The sequence below is a fragment of the Neltuma alba genome, unplaced genomic scaffold (genome assembly GCF_004799145.2).
Source record: "Neltuma alba isolate B1F8T4 unplaced genomic scaffold, ASM479914v2 tig00011485_pilon, whole genome shotgun sequence".
Classification (NCBI taxonomy): Eukaryota; Viridiplantae; Streptophyta; class Magnoliopsida; order Fabales; family Fabaceae; genus Neltuma; species Neltuma alba.
Window position 1 is genome coordinate 11,674 of NW_021636154.1, and position 19,279 is coordinate 30,952.

At 37.7% G+C, this 19,279-nt stretch overlaps 2 protein-coding genes and 1 long non-coding RNA gene across 3 annotated transcripts; all 3 read right to left on the reverse strand.

Annotated features, from left to right (window-relative positions):
- Positions 1–414: 414 nt before the first annotated feature.
- On the reverse strand, positions 415–1,845 carry LOC114714038 (UDP-glycosyltransferase 91A1-like). The gene has a single exon (XM_028898733.1). It carries the CDS (start codon positions 1,843–1,845, stop codon positions 415–417), a length of 1,431 nt encoding a protein of 476 aa, XP_028754566.1.
- Positions 1,846–6,830: 4,985 nt separating this feature from the next.
- On the reverse strand, positions 6,831–8,258 carry LOC114714048 (UDP-glycosyltransferase 91A1-like). Its single transcript, XM_028898742.1, has one exon. The coding sequence runs from the start codon at positions 8,256–8,258 to the stop codon at positions 6,831–6,833; it is 1,428 nt and encodes a 475-aa protein (XP_028754575.1).
- An 8,578-nt stretch (positions 8,259–16,836) lies between these two features.
- On the reverse strand, positions 16,837–17,727 carry LOC114714080 (uncharacterized). The gene is made up of 2 exons (XR_003737405.1): positions 17,512–17,727; positions 16,837–17,421 (listed from the first exon to the last, which is right to left on the reverse strand). It is a non-coding gene; the product is annotated as an uncharacterized LOC114714080 (long non-coding RNA).
- Positions 17,728–19,279: the final 1,552 nt, after the last annotated feature.

Genomic DNA, 19,279 nt, shown 5'->3' on the forward strand with positions numbered 1-19,279 from the left:
AGCACTAATAAAATCGTACGAATCTGGGCGGGAAGAAAGCGTGAGCCATCAGCCATCAAAATAAAAACAAAGCTTTCATCCTCGAACGGAGAGAACAGAGCTCTCCCCCATATTTTCCTCTGTGCATGTACGACAAAATAAAGGACACCCAAGAAGTAAATCAACTCATTCATCAATTTCAGTCTCATAAGTCAATCCAACTCATTTATCGGCTTTAACCGCTCTTATTCTCACCTTACATAAATGATTAATAATCAAAGATAATATATAATGATACAGCTTAATCATCTCTGTAAATAAGATTCAGGGTAAATAATAACAAGAATAAGACGAAGAAACCATAACAAACAACTCGTGATAAGCAATCCTAGGGCGTAAGGTGAATAACACTCCCATAAACTCACTAAACGCAGTTTAATATCTCCTACAACCTCCATCTTCAAGCTTAGCATTTCTGTAGTTTCTGAGGTGCTTTATTAAATCATCCACATACTCTTCCTGTCTTTCTCTATTCACAAACGAGTCCTTCATCTCTCTTATCTTTTCCCGGTAGATCCTTCCTTCTTCTTTCACCATAACCAGCCTCAGCGACTCAGCCACCGACTCACTCTTGAAAGACCCGTCTCGCTCATCTCTTGGTATCGAGTATCCCATCTTCTTCTCCTCCAACACCCTCGCGTTCAGTCCCTGGTCTGTCAAAAACGTCAGAAGCACAAGCGGCTTCTCATTCTGGATCGCCTCCACCACCGACGTCCAACCAGAATGAGTTAAGAACCCACCGACGGACTCGTGGCCCAATATCTTCAGCTGCGGCGCCCAACCTGTGCACACCACGCCGCGACCATGCGTCCGTTCCTCGAAACCTTCCGGCAGCCGCAAAATCTCCGGGTCGTACGGCCCACGTTGAGTCCTCAGCACCCAGAAAAATGGTAGCTCCGACTTCTCTACACCTAGAGCTATCTCCCTCACTTCTTCTTGGCTGGGCTTCGCTTCGCTTCCGAATGCCACGTAGACCACTGTGCCTCTGTTTTGCTTGTCCAGCCAATCTTTCATCCACCGCCATGCGTCGTTTTCGTTCCCACCGTCATAGGCCGTGCTGGGAAGTTGGCCAACGGCTAGAACTGGTTTCTGATAAAGGTTTTTGAGGACCTGAATCCATTTGGGTTCAAATTCGTAGCAACTTCTTACTATTACTATGTCGGAGTTTTGGACAGACGCGCCGATACGGTATGCATCTGAAACATCCCGGTTCCCGACGGAGAAACTGTCTGCGAATATCCTCATGATCTCAAAGTAACGAAACGCTACGGTGGTGGGGAATGGGATCCACGGTGGCGGAACTGTGAAGCTCTCGGGTTTTTTCCTCATAGGGTCGGAACTCATCAAATCCGAAGGAGGTCCCAGGAAAGCCATAACCGGCGACGGAAATATGGGGAAGAAGGCAGACATGATGCCCAGTTTGGAAGCAATGGATCCGACCCAGTAGGGAGCGAAGTCGTGAAAGATCCAATCGGGTTTGGAAGATTCAAGAAACAGGGCCATGGGTTGTTGGAGTTCATCGTAGGCTTTCTTGAGAAACGTCACCATGTTGTACGGAATATCGGTGGTGGCCTCAGCCTTATTAGGAAGGTCGTGGACTTTGGGTAGGGGAAGCTTGACGAGTTTGATGAGAGGAGCCAAGTGAGGAGGTAGTTTTGGAAGGCGATCGATGTTCCTTGGGGTAGAAACGAAGCTGACAAGGTGACCCTTCTCAGCTATGAGCTTGGCGAGCTCAAGGTTGGGAATGATGTGGCCAAAGGCCAACCATGGGAAAATGACTATGTGAAGCGTCTTGTCTTCCGCCATGGTTGCGGCTTAGCTTGGGTTGCATATGTTCGAGGAATTCACGTATAGGACAGCGGAGGGATACCTCAAATAAATATGAACCAGTTCCACTTATACTACCTCCATAACTAATTTGAGAAAATTAAACAAGTAAGTTGAGTTAGTTATTTGTCTTAAATAAGTGTTGTCTTTTCTAAAATATCCTTACTAATCAAGTGTATTAACTAGAATTATAATTATTAGAAGGACTATCTTGGAAAAAACTAAGTAAACATGAGAAATAAAATAGATTGGGGTATTATATTTAGGACCAAAATAAAAGTCAAATAGGGTCTTATATTAAGGATCAGAGGTAGTATCTTATTTGAATATTTGAGTAGTTTAGATTTAAAATTTTTAATTAATTATTTTCTAAAAAAATAATAGTTAAAAAATTATCACTGTTTTAGATTCTATAAATATTAAATTAATTGTTTTGAACAAATAAAAAAAAAAAAAATCTTTCAAATGAGATATAGATGATTAAGATTTAATGAGTTTAAGTGCTCATTAAAATGATAACTATTGAAACTCATTTTCTTTCATCTTTTATCTTATTACGAATATTTCTTACTCTTATTTACTATATATATGGTCAAATATTATGCTACCTCAAAAAGTTAATTTATTTTTAAAAATTATATATATTAATTAAAATTACTATTATTTGGTAAAACTCTTTCTAGACTCGTGAAGAGACGGGACTCTTTTGGCTTTCCCCAAAGAAAAGACCAAGCAAATCGAAAAAAACGTGTTTTTTGAGACAAAAGAAGCTTAGTCAAGAGGGTCCCGGCAAAGTCCTTATCCTTACTTAACCTCCTCTGTCCTTCCTTGATGAAATGGATGCCGTAGGAAAGGTTGGGAAAGAGGGCATTAAGTCAAATTAGGAATCTTGAACGGATAGAGGAGGGTGATCCCCCCATCAGAATAGGCATTGGAGTCTGCTTTAACCAACAGGGGAGTGTATTTCACACTTTCCAGATAAGATAGAGCGGCAATAGACAGGTTTTTAGAGTACTAAATGTATACTATAACTTAAATTTAACTAAGACCTTACATTTTACATCAAAACTAACCCCCTAGTTAGCTTTTGCATTTAAGACAGAAAAAGTATTATTTACTGTATATCCAGGTGGGGCAAATACCCTAATATTTATAAGCATATAGTATTAAAGTTTCATAATATGTCCATAAATCATGACTTTATTGGACTCAATATTTAACCAAACTAAGTCTACAAATAATTAAGAATGTACCGAAATCATACTATTTCATGTATATATATATATATTTGTTATACATAGGTATCATCCTATTAGATACAATTATATTTGAGATATTATTAGACACTAAATATAAATATATCTTTAAACAAAAATTTAAATCTTAGTTCAAATGAGGGACTAGTCTCTTCTACTATACCAAATCCCATTAGTTATTTCACAAACACGTATATTTTGAAACAGGACATGGACGCACAGAATTATTGAAAGAGTGACCCGCCACGTGTAAAAGTTCCTCAATTTATTGCATTTTCCTTCTCCTCTCCCTCGTATAGGGCTGAGCAATGGGCGGGCTGGGTTAGCTCAAGGGTTAGCCCATAACCCGCCCATTTATGAATAAACGGGTATGGGCTAGCCCATAACCCGGTAGTAGCCCGTTTTAGCCCGTATTAAATGGGTTGCGGGGCAGCCCGTTTGGGCTGACCAGGTTATGGGTAACCCATTTATTTTTCTACTCTTTTTTTTTTTTTCAATTTTTTCAGCAAAGTATAATCTTATGAAGCAGTTAATAAATTTTGCATACCAAATAGCAAATCAAATATAAAATAACATCACATAATACCAACTACATTCAATTACACAACTTCATTTAGAGTCACAAACAATCAAAGCCTAATAAAATAAAAAAAGTAGCCACCACCAATCATAATAAGTCATAAACAGAATAATAAATCCCAACATTTAAAGCGGAAGTCCAAAATGAAAGAACAATAGAAGTCAAAAACAAAGTTTAACCGAAGCTACCGAGAAGCTGCCGTGAAGGAGAACTGGAGAAGTTGAAGCCGAAGTCACAGTTTTAGTGAGCTACCAGGCACCAGTGACAGAGACCTTTCACCTTTGCTTCAATCTTCAACAGATCGAAGGACGCCACCAGCGACAGCGGCCTTTGTCTCAAACTCGAAGACAGCAAGACTCAGTACAAACAGAGCTGGGCAAAGCGACAAAGCTGAAATCTCAAAGCGAAAATCAGAGCCTCACTCTCTCACTCTCTCGCAGACGAATTGATTAAAGTCCATATATAGATCGCTGGAGCTCGAAGCAAGCTGGGCAATTGGCTCGAAGTTGATTGGCAGAGACGCAGTCACACAGAGTCGCAGAGTGACAGAGCGAAGGCGGTGGAGCCGTGGAGCTATGGAGCGGCAGTCGGCAGAGCAAGTGAGTGACACTGAGAGAGTCGTTCAGTCGAGCAATTGAGAAATGCCGTCGCTCGCGACCTCGCGTCGCGTCTCGCCGTCGCCGAAATGGAAACTGGAAATCTGGAATGAACTATGATTGAAATGGATAATGAGAGATTGAATGAAAGGCTCAAACTCAACGCAGCTACTAGGTCTATTGTAAGGAATAAAAATATTTTTTTTTAAAAATAAAACTTAAATGGGCGGGTATGGGCAGCCCGAAGCCTTACCCATAGCCCGTCCCGTTTAATGAGCTGCCCCGCCTATTTAAGTTAGCCCGTTTATTATCTTCTATTTGGACTAATTGGGCGGGCTTTAATGGGCAAAAAATTATTGGGTTATGGGCGGGCTAGCGGGTTATGGGCTATTTGCTCACCCCTACTCTCGTATGCGTATGTGATCCTCTTCTCCAAAGGTTCCGTCTTTCTGATTTGTCTCCTACGCGTACTCGACTGTCCCATTGTGACTTAACCAGACGACATGGCATGGTATGGCAACTATAAATGTAGTAAATGAAATTAGGCATAAACAAGGCAAGAGCCTTTTATTTTTAGTGGATCACTTGCCACTGGTCCGGTCTCAGCAAAACGAGGACCTCCTCTCCAGATTCGCTTCCTTTGTTTGGACCTTATTCTGTCACTTTCTATGCCCTTTCTGCCATATTTCACCGTTGCTCCCATTTCCTTGTGTTTATGAGCACTGTGACTGCATAATATTATAATTGCCCATTTGAATCTAATACCTGAGTATATGTATATTTTATTATTATCATATTTCCTAAATCTGCCCTTGAATGTTGCACTTGGTGCTTTTGTTGAAAGATTCAAATGGCAGAGAATACGATATTGAAAAAGCTGCAAAACAATTTGGTCGAGTCCGCAGAACAATTCAAGGGAAACAGTTTCGAACTCATAACTTCCCTGTCAAAAGGGTTACAGGCCATGGCACTTGGCCCACTGGCTATTCCACTGAGCGGAATAGTCAGAATAAAAAAATCGATATGGGGCTTAGTGGCGGGCTTTTAATTGTGGCCCCCACATCCATGCAGGCCTCTCTCTGAATTCCTTCATCTTATCCCTGCCAAAGGCAAATTTGTAAGGAGTCGTCGCTTTGGCAAACCACGCCTTCACTAATAAATAGGAGAACTTGGGTTCTACCCTTTAAGCGGGTAATGCGGTGGCTGTGTGTCTCCAGGCGGATCCCATGCCCTCATCCTCGAATGGAGAGAAGATAAAGACGAAGTATTAAAAATAAAATATAAGAATTAGGATTGTAATTAAAAAAATTATTAAAAAAAATCTTTAATATGGTTAATTATTTGTTACATGGGATTTGGCAAACCTATAGAAGTAGGATTGAAGAATATCACTTTTTCCTATGGTATTCTCTAATCCCACATATATGTGTTTGTTTAATTACATATAATAAGCAATCTCTGATACTGAATATTATGTTCTTAATATCAATCACAATTCTTATTCTTCATACCAAACAGTACCAAAGTTCTCCCATCTTTTTACTCTCTCCATACATCTCAAGATCCATCAAAACCAGTTTGAGTGGTTATTAGGCTGATGAGTTAACTATTTAAATTTAATATGAATGGTTAATATTTAAATTTTTCAATTTTTATTTTTTCAAATTTTTTTAATAGGTATATAATTCAAAGTAAATATAATCTCTTAGCTTTGAGTTTTTTTTTTTAAATTATTTAGAAATTATTAGTTGAAAATTTTAAATCTATACTATTAAAACTGTATTCGAATAATATATATAAATTTCATCATAGTGACAAGTATTATGATGCTAATTATTACAATAAACACCAAAACTAGTTTCATATCCATATGTTTGATTTTCTGCCCAAATTAAATATCCAAATAACTAATGAGCTTGTAGGGGGAAAAACACCCAAAGGTTAAATATTAAACAAGTCACTACATCGCATTTATCCGTTTTAACTACTGCACTTATTCTCGGTCTACCTAAACGATTAATCAATGTTAATGTATAATGGTACATTAGCTTATTAATCCCCTACTACATTTGATCTTTACTATAAAAGCTAATTTGACTAATTTAAATAGATTAAAAAAATTAGTTAAGTTAGTTATTTGTGACAAATATGTGCTATTTTTATTAAAATACCCTTGCTAATCATATTTATCAGGTAGAATTATCATTTAATGAGACTTTTAACATGATCAATTACTCAGTAAAAAAAAAAAGGTGTAATTAGGTAACTTGAAATTTTATATTTATGACTAAACTAAATATCAAATTAGCTCTTATATTAAAGATTGGAGGTAATATATTATTAAGATTGAGCATGAATAAATAACAGAAATAAAATTAAAAAAGTCATATGCATTAATAAGAGCAATAAACTCATACAACAACAGCTTAAAATAAATCCTCACAAGATCTTAACACTAATCATTGATAATAGACTATTGATAATCACTAACCAATTCTTATATGATCTTAATTAACCAACTATAATGTCAGGTTAATATCTCAAACAACCTGCATCTTCGCGCTCAGGATTTCTATGGTCTCTGAGATACTTCAGTAAGCCATCAACATACTCTTCCTGTCTTTCTCTATTTACAAACAAGTCCTTCATCTCTTTTATCTTTTCCCGGTAGATCCTTCCCTCTTCTTTCACCATAACCAGCCTCAGCGACTCAGCCACTGATTCACTCTTAAAGGACCCGTCTCGCTCATTCCTCGGTATGGAATATCCCATCTTCTTCTCCTCCAACACCCTTGCGTTAAGTCCCTGGTCCGCCAAAAACGTCAGAAGCACAAGGGGCTTCTCATTCTGGATCGCCTCTACCACCGATGTCCAACCAGAATGAGTTAAGAACCCACCGACGGACTCGTGGCCCAATATCTTCAGCTGCGGCGCCCAACCGGTGCACACCACGCCGCGACCATGCGTCCGTTCCTCGAAACCTTCCGGCAGCCGCAAAATCTCCGGGTCGTACGGCCCACGTTGAGTCCTCAGCACCCAGAAAAATGGTAGCTCCGACTTCTCTAAACCTAGAGCTATCTCCCTCGCTTCATCTTGGCTGGGCTTCGCTTCGCTCCCGAATGCCACGTAGACCACTGTGCCTCTGTTTTGCTTGTCCAGCCAATCTTTCATCCACTGCCACGTCTCGTTCTCCTTTCCATCCTCATAGGCCGTGCTGGGAAGTTGGCCCACAGGCAGCACTGGTTTCTTGTAAAGGTTTTCGAGGAGTTGAATCCATTCGCCTTCAAATTCAAAGCAGCTTCTGATCAATACTATGTCGCAGTTTTGGAGACACATACCGGCCCGAAATGTATCAGAAACGCCGGAGTCGTTGTCGGAGAAACTGTCTGCGATCCTCATGATCTCAAAGTGACGAAATGCTACGGTGGTTGGAAACGGAACCCACGGTGGCGGAACCAAATAGTCTTCAAGTGTTGTGCGGCTGTTGTCAATACCCATCAAAGTTGAAGCTGATCCCATGAAACCCAAAAACGGGGCATTGAATATACTGAAGAAGGCACTCTTGATCCCCAGTTTGGAAGCAATGGATCCGATCCAATAAGGAGCAAAGTCGTAGAGGATCCAGTCTGGCTTGGAAGATTCAAGAAACCGAGTCATGGGCTGTTGGAGTTCATCGTAGGCTTTCTTAAGGAACTGCACGACGTTGTAGGGAACATCGGTTGTGGCCTCTGCGTCTTGAGGAAGGTTCTGGACCTTGCTTAAGGGAAGCTTGACGAGTTTGATAAGAGGAGACAAGTGAGGAGGTAGTTTTGGAAGACGATGGATGTTTCTTGGGCTAGACACGAAGTTGACAAGGTGACCCTTCTCAGCTATGAGCTTGGCGAGCTCAAGGTTGGGGATGATGTGGCCAAAGGCCAGCCATGGGAACATGACTATGTGAAGCTTCTTGTCTTCTACCATGGCGCCTTGATCAAGATCAGAACACAATTCCATATTATACAAATATATATAGGAGTATATATACACACAGTCACCGACCTTATGAATAGTAATAAAAATTAAAATAAAAATCCTGTCCCCACTATCATCAATCAAAGTATGCCCACTCCGTTGTGTTTGCTGTCTTCCATTCCTCTCGAGTCTCCGTCTCCATCCATGTCAGTGCCTGCAAACGGATGACTTAAATATATCAACCTATCGTTAGGCAGTGCGCTAATATTTATAAGCATGTGGTACTAGTTCCGATCCTTAATATAAAAACTCATTTGACTTTTATTTTAGTCATAAATATAAGACTCTACATTTTATCTCTCATATTTACTCATTTTCTTCGAAGCAGTTCTTATAATAATAGTAGTTATAGTCAATATACTTAATTAGCAAGAATATTTTAGAAAAGACAACACTTACTTATTACAAGTAATGAACTTAACCAATTGTCTTAATTTACTCAAATTAGTCAACTAATTCTTATATTAAGGATTGGAAAGTATTGAAGTTTCATAATATGTCCATAAAGAATGAATTTATCCAACTCCATCCATTTCTTTTTTCATATTGTTGGCATATATGTTTCAATTTTAACCATACTAACTCCACAAATACTTAAGAATGTAACGAATCATATACTATTTCATATACTTTGAAGCAGTGCTTCTCCTGTCCGTTGCAATTTGCAAGTAAGTCGTCTTTCAAGCAGTCCAGTTAATGACTTCTCAGAGCATCCTCCATGTTGCGAGGTCTTTGGCTTGTTATTCTTATTTATATTAAGATTTTTATGATTACATAATAATAATTTCAAGTATCAAATAAGGCATAATTAACTAATCACTCCACCGCACGTATGGACGATACAATGTCGTGTTTAGCACATAATTGGACGTTTCAGTTTCACTAGCTCTCATTAATTTATTCTTCTTCCCCCCGTCTTAATTATTCCAGGAACATGGACAAAATATATTTTTACGTTCGGATTTTTACTAAGTCCGAGTATGTGTATATATTTATGTATGAATATATAATATAAAATTTTCACTCATTATTTATAAATTATGAAGAGTGTGAATAATGTTTTAAAACTTATACAAGTCATCATAACATTATATATTATGATTTCTGGTGAAAAAATTATAACAACAAACAAAAAAGTACCCCAAGCAAGACGCCAATATATAGATACACTTCTTCTCCGCTTCTTATCTTAATTGTTAAAATAAATAACACTAGTTAACATTTAATATTTTATAAAATTATTATTTGAAATTTAAATGCTAAAAATTAAACGAATAAGTCCGAAAAATGAACAATAGAGAATATGCACGCATATTTCAAAATGTTTATTTTAGATAAGATGCTAGTCTTGGCCACACATACGCGAGCTTGAAAATGACACATGTGAGTATGACTTTTATGATGAAGTGCTCGTTTGTGGTTTGGGTTGGATTATTTAAGTATCTATAACTTTGATTTATAAGTGGAAACAAAACTTTTCTCATATATTTATTTTATATTTTATAAATTATGATTAAAAAGTTACTTATAAGTTATATATTAAATAAGCTCGAAACTGATACAGTTGACGTGATTATAATTCATTTGTTTTTATATAACCGTGATATTTAATATTTTTTAAAATAACAAATCTACTGTCAGAAGGTAAACTAAATAAATATCCCTACATTTTATTGGTGGGTCATTGAGAATCACAGCATCAAAATTATTGCAATGAGCTCAGTGGAGGAATCAGTCCGCAAAGTGATTTGCCCAATGCGATGATCTAATCCCATAACTAAACAAAAGTAATCAACAAATTCCGATGATGAATAAGTCAATAAGGTTGTTATGAAAAGTGACAACAATTTGAGAAGAACTAGAGACCATGGTTTAATATTGGATCCCCCTATTGTGAGCTTACCCCAAATTGTGAAAGCTAGGTGATTTATTATTTTGGGATTTCTCATAAAACTGGAAATGCGGGTCAACCCCTCATGGCATAGGTTCAAAAAACTCGTCCAGAAAATCATCACGCCATCACACACATATTATCTTGAAAATTTGAAGAGGAATATATTATATACTACTTTTAATATTTAAGGGGTGTTTGGGTAGTACCAGAAGTGTTTCTGAAAATTACTTTTTCATAAATCAAGATAAACTCCTCTACATATTTACTTCGTATACTGTAAAAATACTTTTAAAATCATAGTTTTGATTTTATCCAAACACTCCTTAATATAAGATCTAGTTTATACTTTAGTTTAACTACAACTATTAAAGATAGCGGGCAGAATATGATATTTGATTTAGAGATCTAGGTATTGGAACAAGTCTCTATATTTACACACACCCCAACGAAGCAGATCTAGATTCTAGATATGGCCAGAGGGTAAACGGTATGGAGGAAAAGGAAATTAAATAAACTACACCTAGCTTCCCTTGACCCATCAACCACAGTTTATATATAATAATGTTAATGTATTATATATTTCCAAACAAGCTGTCCAATAATACTCGTGCTATCCTTAAGCAGGTGAAGGAATTAATACAAAACTTCAGAGTAAACCATAAGCAGTAGCAGTTGTATGCAATGATGAATTTCGATATGTTTGGTCGTAAAATCCATATGAAGTTAACTATAATAATCTACAAAATTGGCTGCAATACTTTTTTGGAAAGAAATTTTGTGAATATTTCATAAAATTTTTTGCAAAACTTATACCACAAAATACATATATGGAAAATCAATTTGTAACCATTTTTTATCTTTCAATTTCATCGCAAAAACCGTGATGGTCGAGTAGAGTGAACAGAGGTATTAAAGGATATGCAAAGAAAAACGGTAGGGAAGTTGGAGCTGGCATCGCAAATTTGACTCCTGAGCCCCCTGGAGATCCACCGGAAAGCCTTGGCTCAGCCGAAGTCAAACTTACGGATGATATTAACTTGACCGTCTTCCTTGGATTTTTCTTCTGAAACAGCGGTCTATCTTCACGGCAACGCTCAAGAACGTCGATGATGGCAGGTGACGTTGACCGGACAGACACAGCGCAGCAATGGTGACGGGTCGTGGCGGCTGAACTTTGACGGTTTCCAGTTATATTAAGACGACACAACCAGACATACGTCCATTATTTCTCCTCCTTATATAACCGGAAACTGCCAAAGTTCAACCGCCAGAGCCGGGCGACGCCGTTGGTCAATCTCCCACCGACTCCATCGCCTTCTGGGGCGACATCGTCTAACAAGGTTGTACGGCACATGGGTGATGAGGGAGAGTTTATGGACTTGGGGTAATCCTCGAGGGAAGCTTGAGATGATCGGTTTGGATGTTTGATGGATTGTTGAAGGCGATCCATACTATTGGGGCAGACACCGAACTCATAATCACAAGTTGACTCTTTTGAGCTCAAGTTTTGTGGAATTGTCATCTCCTGACCTCAAACCTTGACCAATAAAACCCAGCTTGTCAATATGTTCTTAAGTTAAATAATTGTAAAGATGAGCGTGCGAAAGACAGGGATAAATTTGACTATGAGTTGAGTTAATAATTTTGGGAATAGAACAGGGGAGAAACAACCAATGCTCTCATCTCCTATTGGGCCTAAAGTGACAGATATGAAGGGAGTTAAGCGGTTAATTAAGGGGCCCAATACGAGCCCAAGCACACTCACATCATATCTCTCACTTTAGGCCACCGACTCATCGTCAGGTTGAGGCTAACTAAGGGTATATTTGGATTGGAGTTGGACAAAATTGACTTCTAACTCAACTGACTTTTGTAACTGAAGTTAGAGTAAAAGTTAGTTAGGATATGTTTAGATAGGTACTTTTAAAAAGTCAGTTGAAAAAGTTAAAAGTTGTTTGGATGATTAATAAAAAAGTTAGTTTAGTTGTAAAATGACTAAAAAAGGCATGGACTTTATTAAATAATGGTTTTTGAAATTTTATGTTTTTAATATGATAATAGTTTAAAAAAATATATAAAATTATTATGATAAAATATAAACATGTTTATTTGTGAAATTATAAAATAAAAATATTTGTTACGGAGAAAAATTTAAAAACACATTGTAGGTAATTAATTAAATATAGATAATGGACAAATATGAATATAAATTAAAATTCATTTAGTCTCTAATTAAAGTAAATGAAATCACATAACTAATTAGATAGTAATCTTTGCACAATTCGGTCCCTAATTAAGCCACAAACACGATTCCTTTGTGCGGTAGATGTTAAACTTGACGAAGATGCCTTACCAGCTGCATGATTATTGTCTTCATCTATTACACTTCCATGTTCAGCTTCTATAAAGCGGTCATCAGTTGGAGAATTTTGCCTGATAAAATTATAGGAAGCCATTGTGGCACAAACTATGCAGACCTATGTTTGAAACTTGAATCTGGACATGTTTCTTAAGATTACAAACCTATTCTTCCACACTCCAATAGTGGATCTCAAACTTGAATGATAATAATTGAAGGCCTCATTGTGATTTGTAAATCCTGGGTGACGATTAAAGTCTAAAAGGTGATAGCGCTCACGTCTGTACGAGCCAAGGTTGAGGTGAAATATTTTCCTAAAAAATCATGACTCAATTATGTTGAGGTGAAAATAATACAAGTGAAGTTGAATTTAAAATAATTAATTTGGAAATTAAAGAAATATACCTTTAGGTGGATGAGGAAAATTCATGGATGGAGTTGATATAGTAGAATGAAAGACACAAGCATCATATGCACTACCTTCCTAGCCCGCCAACACGCCAACATGAACGTAAAGCACATATTCCAGTCACATACGACCATGACATTTTGACTAGGAAATCCCTTCCTATTGATATATTTGTCTTGCCTAGCTTGACTAACCTTACAGTTTATGTGAGTACTATCAATTGTTCCAATTGCATCCCTAAAAAATGGGAAGTATCATGGATCATTTGCTATTTTTGGGTGATAATAGGAAAATATAGGATTAGTTTGCCTGATATTTTCTCGAGATAAATTGAGGCAAGCAGCCAACACTCTATGAAAATACCGACTAACAGTTTCTCCTGAATGCTGAAACCTTTCCTGAATCATCCTATTACACTAGCCATGCGCAATTGTATTCAAGAACATGTCAACAGATTCATAGACACCTATGTACTTAGTATTTTATAGCCAATGTTCAACTAATTTAGAACATAACCGATGGAATGTCTCTGTTTGAATTCAAAACATATCCTTAGACCATCCTTCATGCCCGTCTAAAAGTTCTTGAACCCACAAATAACCAGTTTGTTCACTAGTTCTACATGGCTATTTGCACAGAAAAGGTGTCACATATTGATTCATTAACACACTTAGCTTTGATAATTGTGTTGTGTGTTCATGTAAAGCGGGAAGTAATTGAGACCATTCGTCTCCCCCATCATCCTCTCAACCCTCGCCCCAACCCTCCTTTGAATCAAACATAATAAATGTGTGTTACCTGTGAATCGATAAATACTAAATGTAAGTAAAATTTTCACAAAAAAGAAAAGAAAAGAAAAGATAATACACAAATTGTCATTAAACTTTAACATAATAATTAAACATAGTCATAAAACACACAACATTAAACTTAGTCATTAAACATAGTCACGAAACACACAACATTAAACCTTGTCATTAAATACATCATCATAACACATAACACATAATAGTACATTAAGGTAGAAAAACAGAAGTCATAACAAGTCCCCTGGCACAACTCAAGGATTCCTGGGTGTAGCATATGGCGGTGGATTTTTAGCATTCTGCTTCAACCAAGCCACTAATACCTCCCGATTTTCTCTCAGACCAGCATATATGTCCCTGAAAGTCTTGTTTGCCAGCAGATTACAACACGATACAAAGATGAGTGTCACTAACAATTTCCTCCATACTCAGCAGATAAGTGGTCAGCTCAGTAGTGTTATCACTATTGGAGATTTTGTTTACTGTCGCTGCTGTACTAATTGAAGCCTTCTTAATCAAGCTTACTGCATCTGCTATTCTTTTTGTCGCTGGCATTTTTTGCTTCTTGTGCTTATCCAACCCTCCACCTCTCTTCCTCTTCCCTTGACTCTCTGAACCACTAGGTATACTAGGTGCAGTGTTTCATGTGTTTGCAGTTAAATTGATGCTGTCCAAATCGTTTGAAACTCCTGCACGGCGTCCAGTGGTAACACCTAAAAGCCCGTCTTCACTGTCCCCTGAACCTTCTTCCCAAACCACTGTGTTCCTTTCAGGGTCCCACCTTATACCAGTCTCCTTACCAATTCGCTGCTCAAATGCCTTCCACTCTTTCCTCAAGTTATCCGACCTATTTTTCAGCTATCTTTTCTCATCTCCTTTCCCTGTGTTTTCATTGAATGTTTTGTGAATGTTGTCCTAGCCTTGCTTTGTAAATGAGGATCTTTGACGATGTTTGTTATAAATTTGGTCCATGCATATTTTGAGAAAAACACCAGTAGTGCTTACATCCCAATGCGCTTTGCCTTTATCGTTACTTATTGTTCTTGATGAAATTACATATGTATCAAATCCACAATAAGTTTAGAATCAAGCAGTAACACACAAGAACAAACCCACAATTAACAGTGTCTACTTAAACCTTTTTTTTTAGAAGCAATCAATCAATGCATTTTTAAACTAATAATGTTCATATATCTTATCCACTTTATACGCCATAGGGTAGCCCAACCACATCCCTCTTCACTGAGAGCACAAAATTCTAAATGAATTCCTTGAATAATAAGTCCCACGTATTCTAGGAATGATATATTGAAAATAACAGAGTTTACAACATGCTAAAACAAATAAGAAAAAAAAACTATTTTATATTCTGAAAAAGGAAAACAAATTCGAAGTTAAACCCCTCTGGCACAAGTCTGACATTCAAGATTGATTATATTCCTAGAATGGCTCCTAGCAGCATTTCAAGTGAAGTAGAAGTCAAACAACACAAGTCAAACGCAGAGAAGCAGTAGCACCGAGTGGAAGGAGAGTGAAGCAAATTCATCACAAACAACATGCAAGATCAAAAATAGCAAATTCATCACAAACAACATGCAAGATCAAAAAGCAAATTCATCACAAACAACATGCAAGATCAAAAATAGCAAATTCATCACAAACAACAGAACACAAAAATTAGCAAATTCATCAAATACTACAAGAGAATTAAAACCAAAAACCACTTTCAGAGGAGCAGAGGAGTTTGAAGGAGAGTGAAGCTAAATAGATAGAAGCAGTAGCAATCGAGAGGCACAAAACTTGCCCTCTGCTTTCACAATGTATCTAAAAGAAAAAGAGAATAACAATTAGAACTCAAACATGGCAAGAGTTTCTGTACCAAATCTCAGTCCATCTCAAATATATATGTATATATATATGCATCACACATAGGTGACCTTACCTGCTAGTTGAAGCTGCAAGTTGAAGACTTTCAAACAGCCCCAAGCAGAAGAGAGTGACGGAGGGAGAAGTGCCGACTTCAATGGACACGGTAAATTGAGTAAAGCAGAAGAGAGTTGAAGACTTGTGTCTAAGTTGAGGCAGCCTCTGTAAATCGAGTGAAGCAAAAATCAAATGGAGCAGAGATGGCCGGATCTACGGGAAGCATAGCTACACATCGATGAAGGATGGTGAAGCTCAATAGATCCGGTGAAACCAACTCACTGAGGATGAAATGAAGATCTGAGAGAAGACCACACCAATCTGCAACAAATCAACTCCAGCTGATCTCTGGCACATCCAACGATGAATGAAATTGCGAGCTCTGTCGAACAACCGGAGGACCACCTGAAATGGAAGAAGAAAATGGGAGCATAAGGGAGAAGAGTAGGGGAGAACACGCGGCCATGTGGGAGAAAATGGAGAGAGTGAAGGAGGGAGAAGCATCGGTGACAGTCACAGACGGAGAAGCACCGGCGAGAGCAGCCGGTGACGGTGAAGATGGAATACCTAGCGACTATAGTGAGCTCTACAGAGGGAGTGACCTAAAAGTGAAGGTGGATTCAGGGGAGGGGAAATGTAGGGAGGATTAAAACTGGCAGGTCATATTTTTATGATTCAATTAATGCTCCATAACGATAGATCTTAGTTCCAAATGCCCCAAAAGTAGCTCCGCTCAGTGTTTCCAATGTTTACCGTTTGCCTCAGAAGTTGGTTGGGTCGATTGTCCCAACCAAACAACCATTTATCTTCAGTTTAGTTGCAAACCTTGGTTTCATAATTTCTTAGGGCCCTTTAGCGTTTGTAACGGCAATCCAAACGAAGCCTAAATAATCAACGTACATCCTAACCCAACAAATAACCTGGCCACCAGCGACGACTCTGGCGGCTACTAATAAGTAAGGGGTATTTTAGTTATTTCAAATGCAAACTTATTTTCAGTTTCGTCCTTAAGCCTGCAGAATAATTTTAGAATGTTTTGCAGGTTCTTGAATGATATCCTCCCAATAAGAAACATGACCAAACAGATAAACGAAAATTTAACACACACACACACACAGACAAATCTATGAATGATGAGACCAATTGTTTGTCTAAAATCTTAAAAACAAATGCTTCGATAACAAATAGCAATTAGTGAAGCGCTAACTCCACCTGGAGAAGCAAGTTTCTGCGAAAACTTGGCCACTGAATCTTTTTTTCAGGAATTCCGGGCCCCAATATGAAACCGTGCAAGGAAAAAACAAATTAAGATAGATCAGTAACCAAAATATGCGTGCACCCGGCCACCAAGTCCTTGCAAAAAAGGTGCAGGATTTCCTAGGTTAAGTATTTACCTCACTAATTAGTGTGGTTTTCATTTGAATAAATTTACAAAGAATATGCATGTACATTTAACAAATGCTAAATGCATCAAAGCTTCTGCCATCCCGAAACACATATAAAGCGCCTCTCTGGTATTCCAATCTTCAGCCTCAGTCATGCACTAAACCAAATAACCTGAACTGCATCACTATCGCCTTTGGACCAGTCCCACTCCCCCCCCCCCCCAAATCATATGCCATGATTTATGAATACTGATTCAAGTTCAGCCTTTGTAGGATCCAAAAGACTTCACCATGGGATCCTGTAGTTTCGTTGCCAACAGTTGATGTTTCCCAGTCCTGAAAAACGATATTTCATATTAGCAACTTCAGGAGCCCGCAGTTGTCTTGCGATCAAGATGTCACAGTCCCAACTATGCAAAATATTACCATTCTTTCACATTCTTCAGAGGAAAAGATTATTGTATTACATATCCATCATCAAACAAGAAAAGTGCAAAAGCTACAAGTTACCTGAAATAATATGCTCAGGAGGAGTAAGGAAAAGTGTATAATGACCTGAAGAGCTTCCAAAATATATTGCTAAAATAGTGCCAACAGGCTCAGTGTAATGAAAATAACGAAAAACTGAAATTTTTTTAAATATGACTCTCACAGTGGGGAAAAAAATTCCAGTGTATTTCCTCTACTGCAGCATTACCCAACACACTGTCACGCAACAAAAGTTTCAGGCAAAGTGTGGTTTGCCCCACCAAAGTCCAAACAACCTCGTTTGACAACGAACGAAATAACAATGATGAGAGCGACATCAAAGCACAAATATCTACACTGTATTGATATGAAAATCGTTTGCTCTGAAGAGACAAAGGTAGATTCAAGTTCTCTCCAGTAACTACGATTTAAAATGGATTCTGCTAGTACATATTGAACTTTCACTAAAGCTAATTCTTGATCCTGCAATCATAGTCTAGGATTCAGAAAACCTCAACAAGCAAAAAGTAAGGTTTACATATGTCGATCCCAAGTTGCAATCGAAATAAAAGATCTTCACCAAGGGGAAAATTATTGTTGCTTTGGGGGGGGGGGGTGTGGTTAGAATTGGATAATTATGGGCTGCAAAGACCAAGTGCAAGTCAACAACAAGAGGTAGCCTGACCTTACTAAGCCAGGTTTGCTCCATGGATCAAATGCTACTATTGTGCTTTATTAACAACTCACTTTTTAGATGTATCATTCATCATGAGATTCCATTTGATAACTTCCTTGAGTATCGTTCTTGGAGCCCCTCCACATCTTTTCATAGGGATAAAGGTTATCTGCTCAACTCTTCTACACTTCTAGTAGCCTTTATTTTGTAAATATCCAAACCACCTTAATTAATTTTCTACCATCTTCCTTTAGTAGACGCCATACCAACTTTTCCTCGTATACAATCATTGCAGATATTGTTTTTAATTTTATGCCCACACATTCATCTTAAACACTCAACATTTACTGCCTATAGCATTGCTAGTCTCAATTTTTTATATTGAGCAGAAATGAAAAATCTTCACAATGCAGCTAAGTCAGTCAAACTCCACCTTTGAGCAAAGGCATTTGTTTATCCATTCTTCTTCCAAAGTCGACAAGCAGATGCTTCACTTTGGTAGGCCAATCACCCACCTTATGTGTTGAAAACAGTTTACATCCACCCTTTGGTCCAAAACAGTTGAATGTGAATGATGTGCTATTGACTAGGGTTTATTGTACATAATTAGGGAGATACGGTTTTGGATTTATTCTTCAATTATTCTATAAGCGTTAGGCATTATTATGTTCTCCTAGGTTCTTACTATGAAAGAAAGGTTCACAAAAGCCTGAACTCACTGGCTAATTCCTTTTTCTTCCATTCTCTCTAGCTACTGTTCTCATTCTCTATCTCTTTCTAAAATATCTCCCTTATATTCCACATCAAATTTCTTTTCCTCATATTCTATATCAAATTAAAACCCTGAACCTCACTAGCAATTACGTATATCCCGGGGGGGGGGGACTTTTCAGTCTGTTTATGACAAATTCATCGTCTTTTTTTTTTTTTTTTTAACCAGAAGACAAATTCATCCTGTTTACATCAAAGAAGGATCAATGTTCTGAGCATGTGCACTCACCCACTAAACGAAAGAGTCAGTAGCATTTCATATTAAATAGAAATTTATCA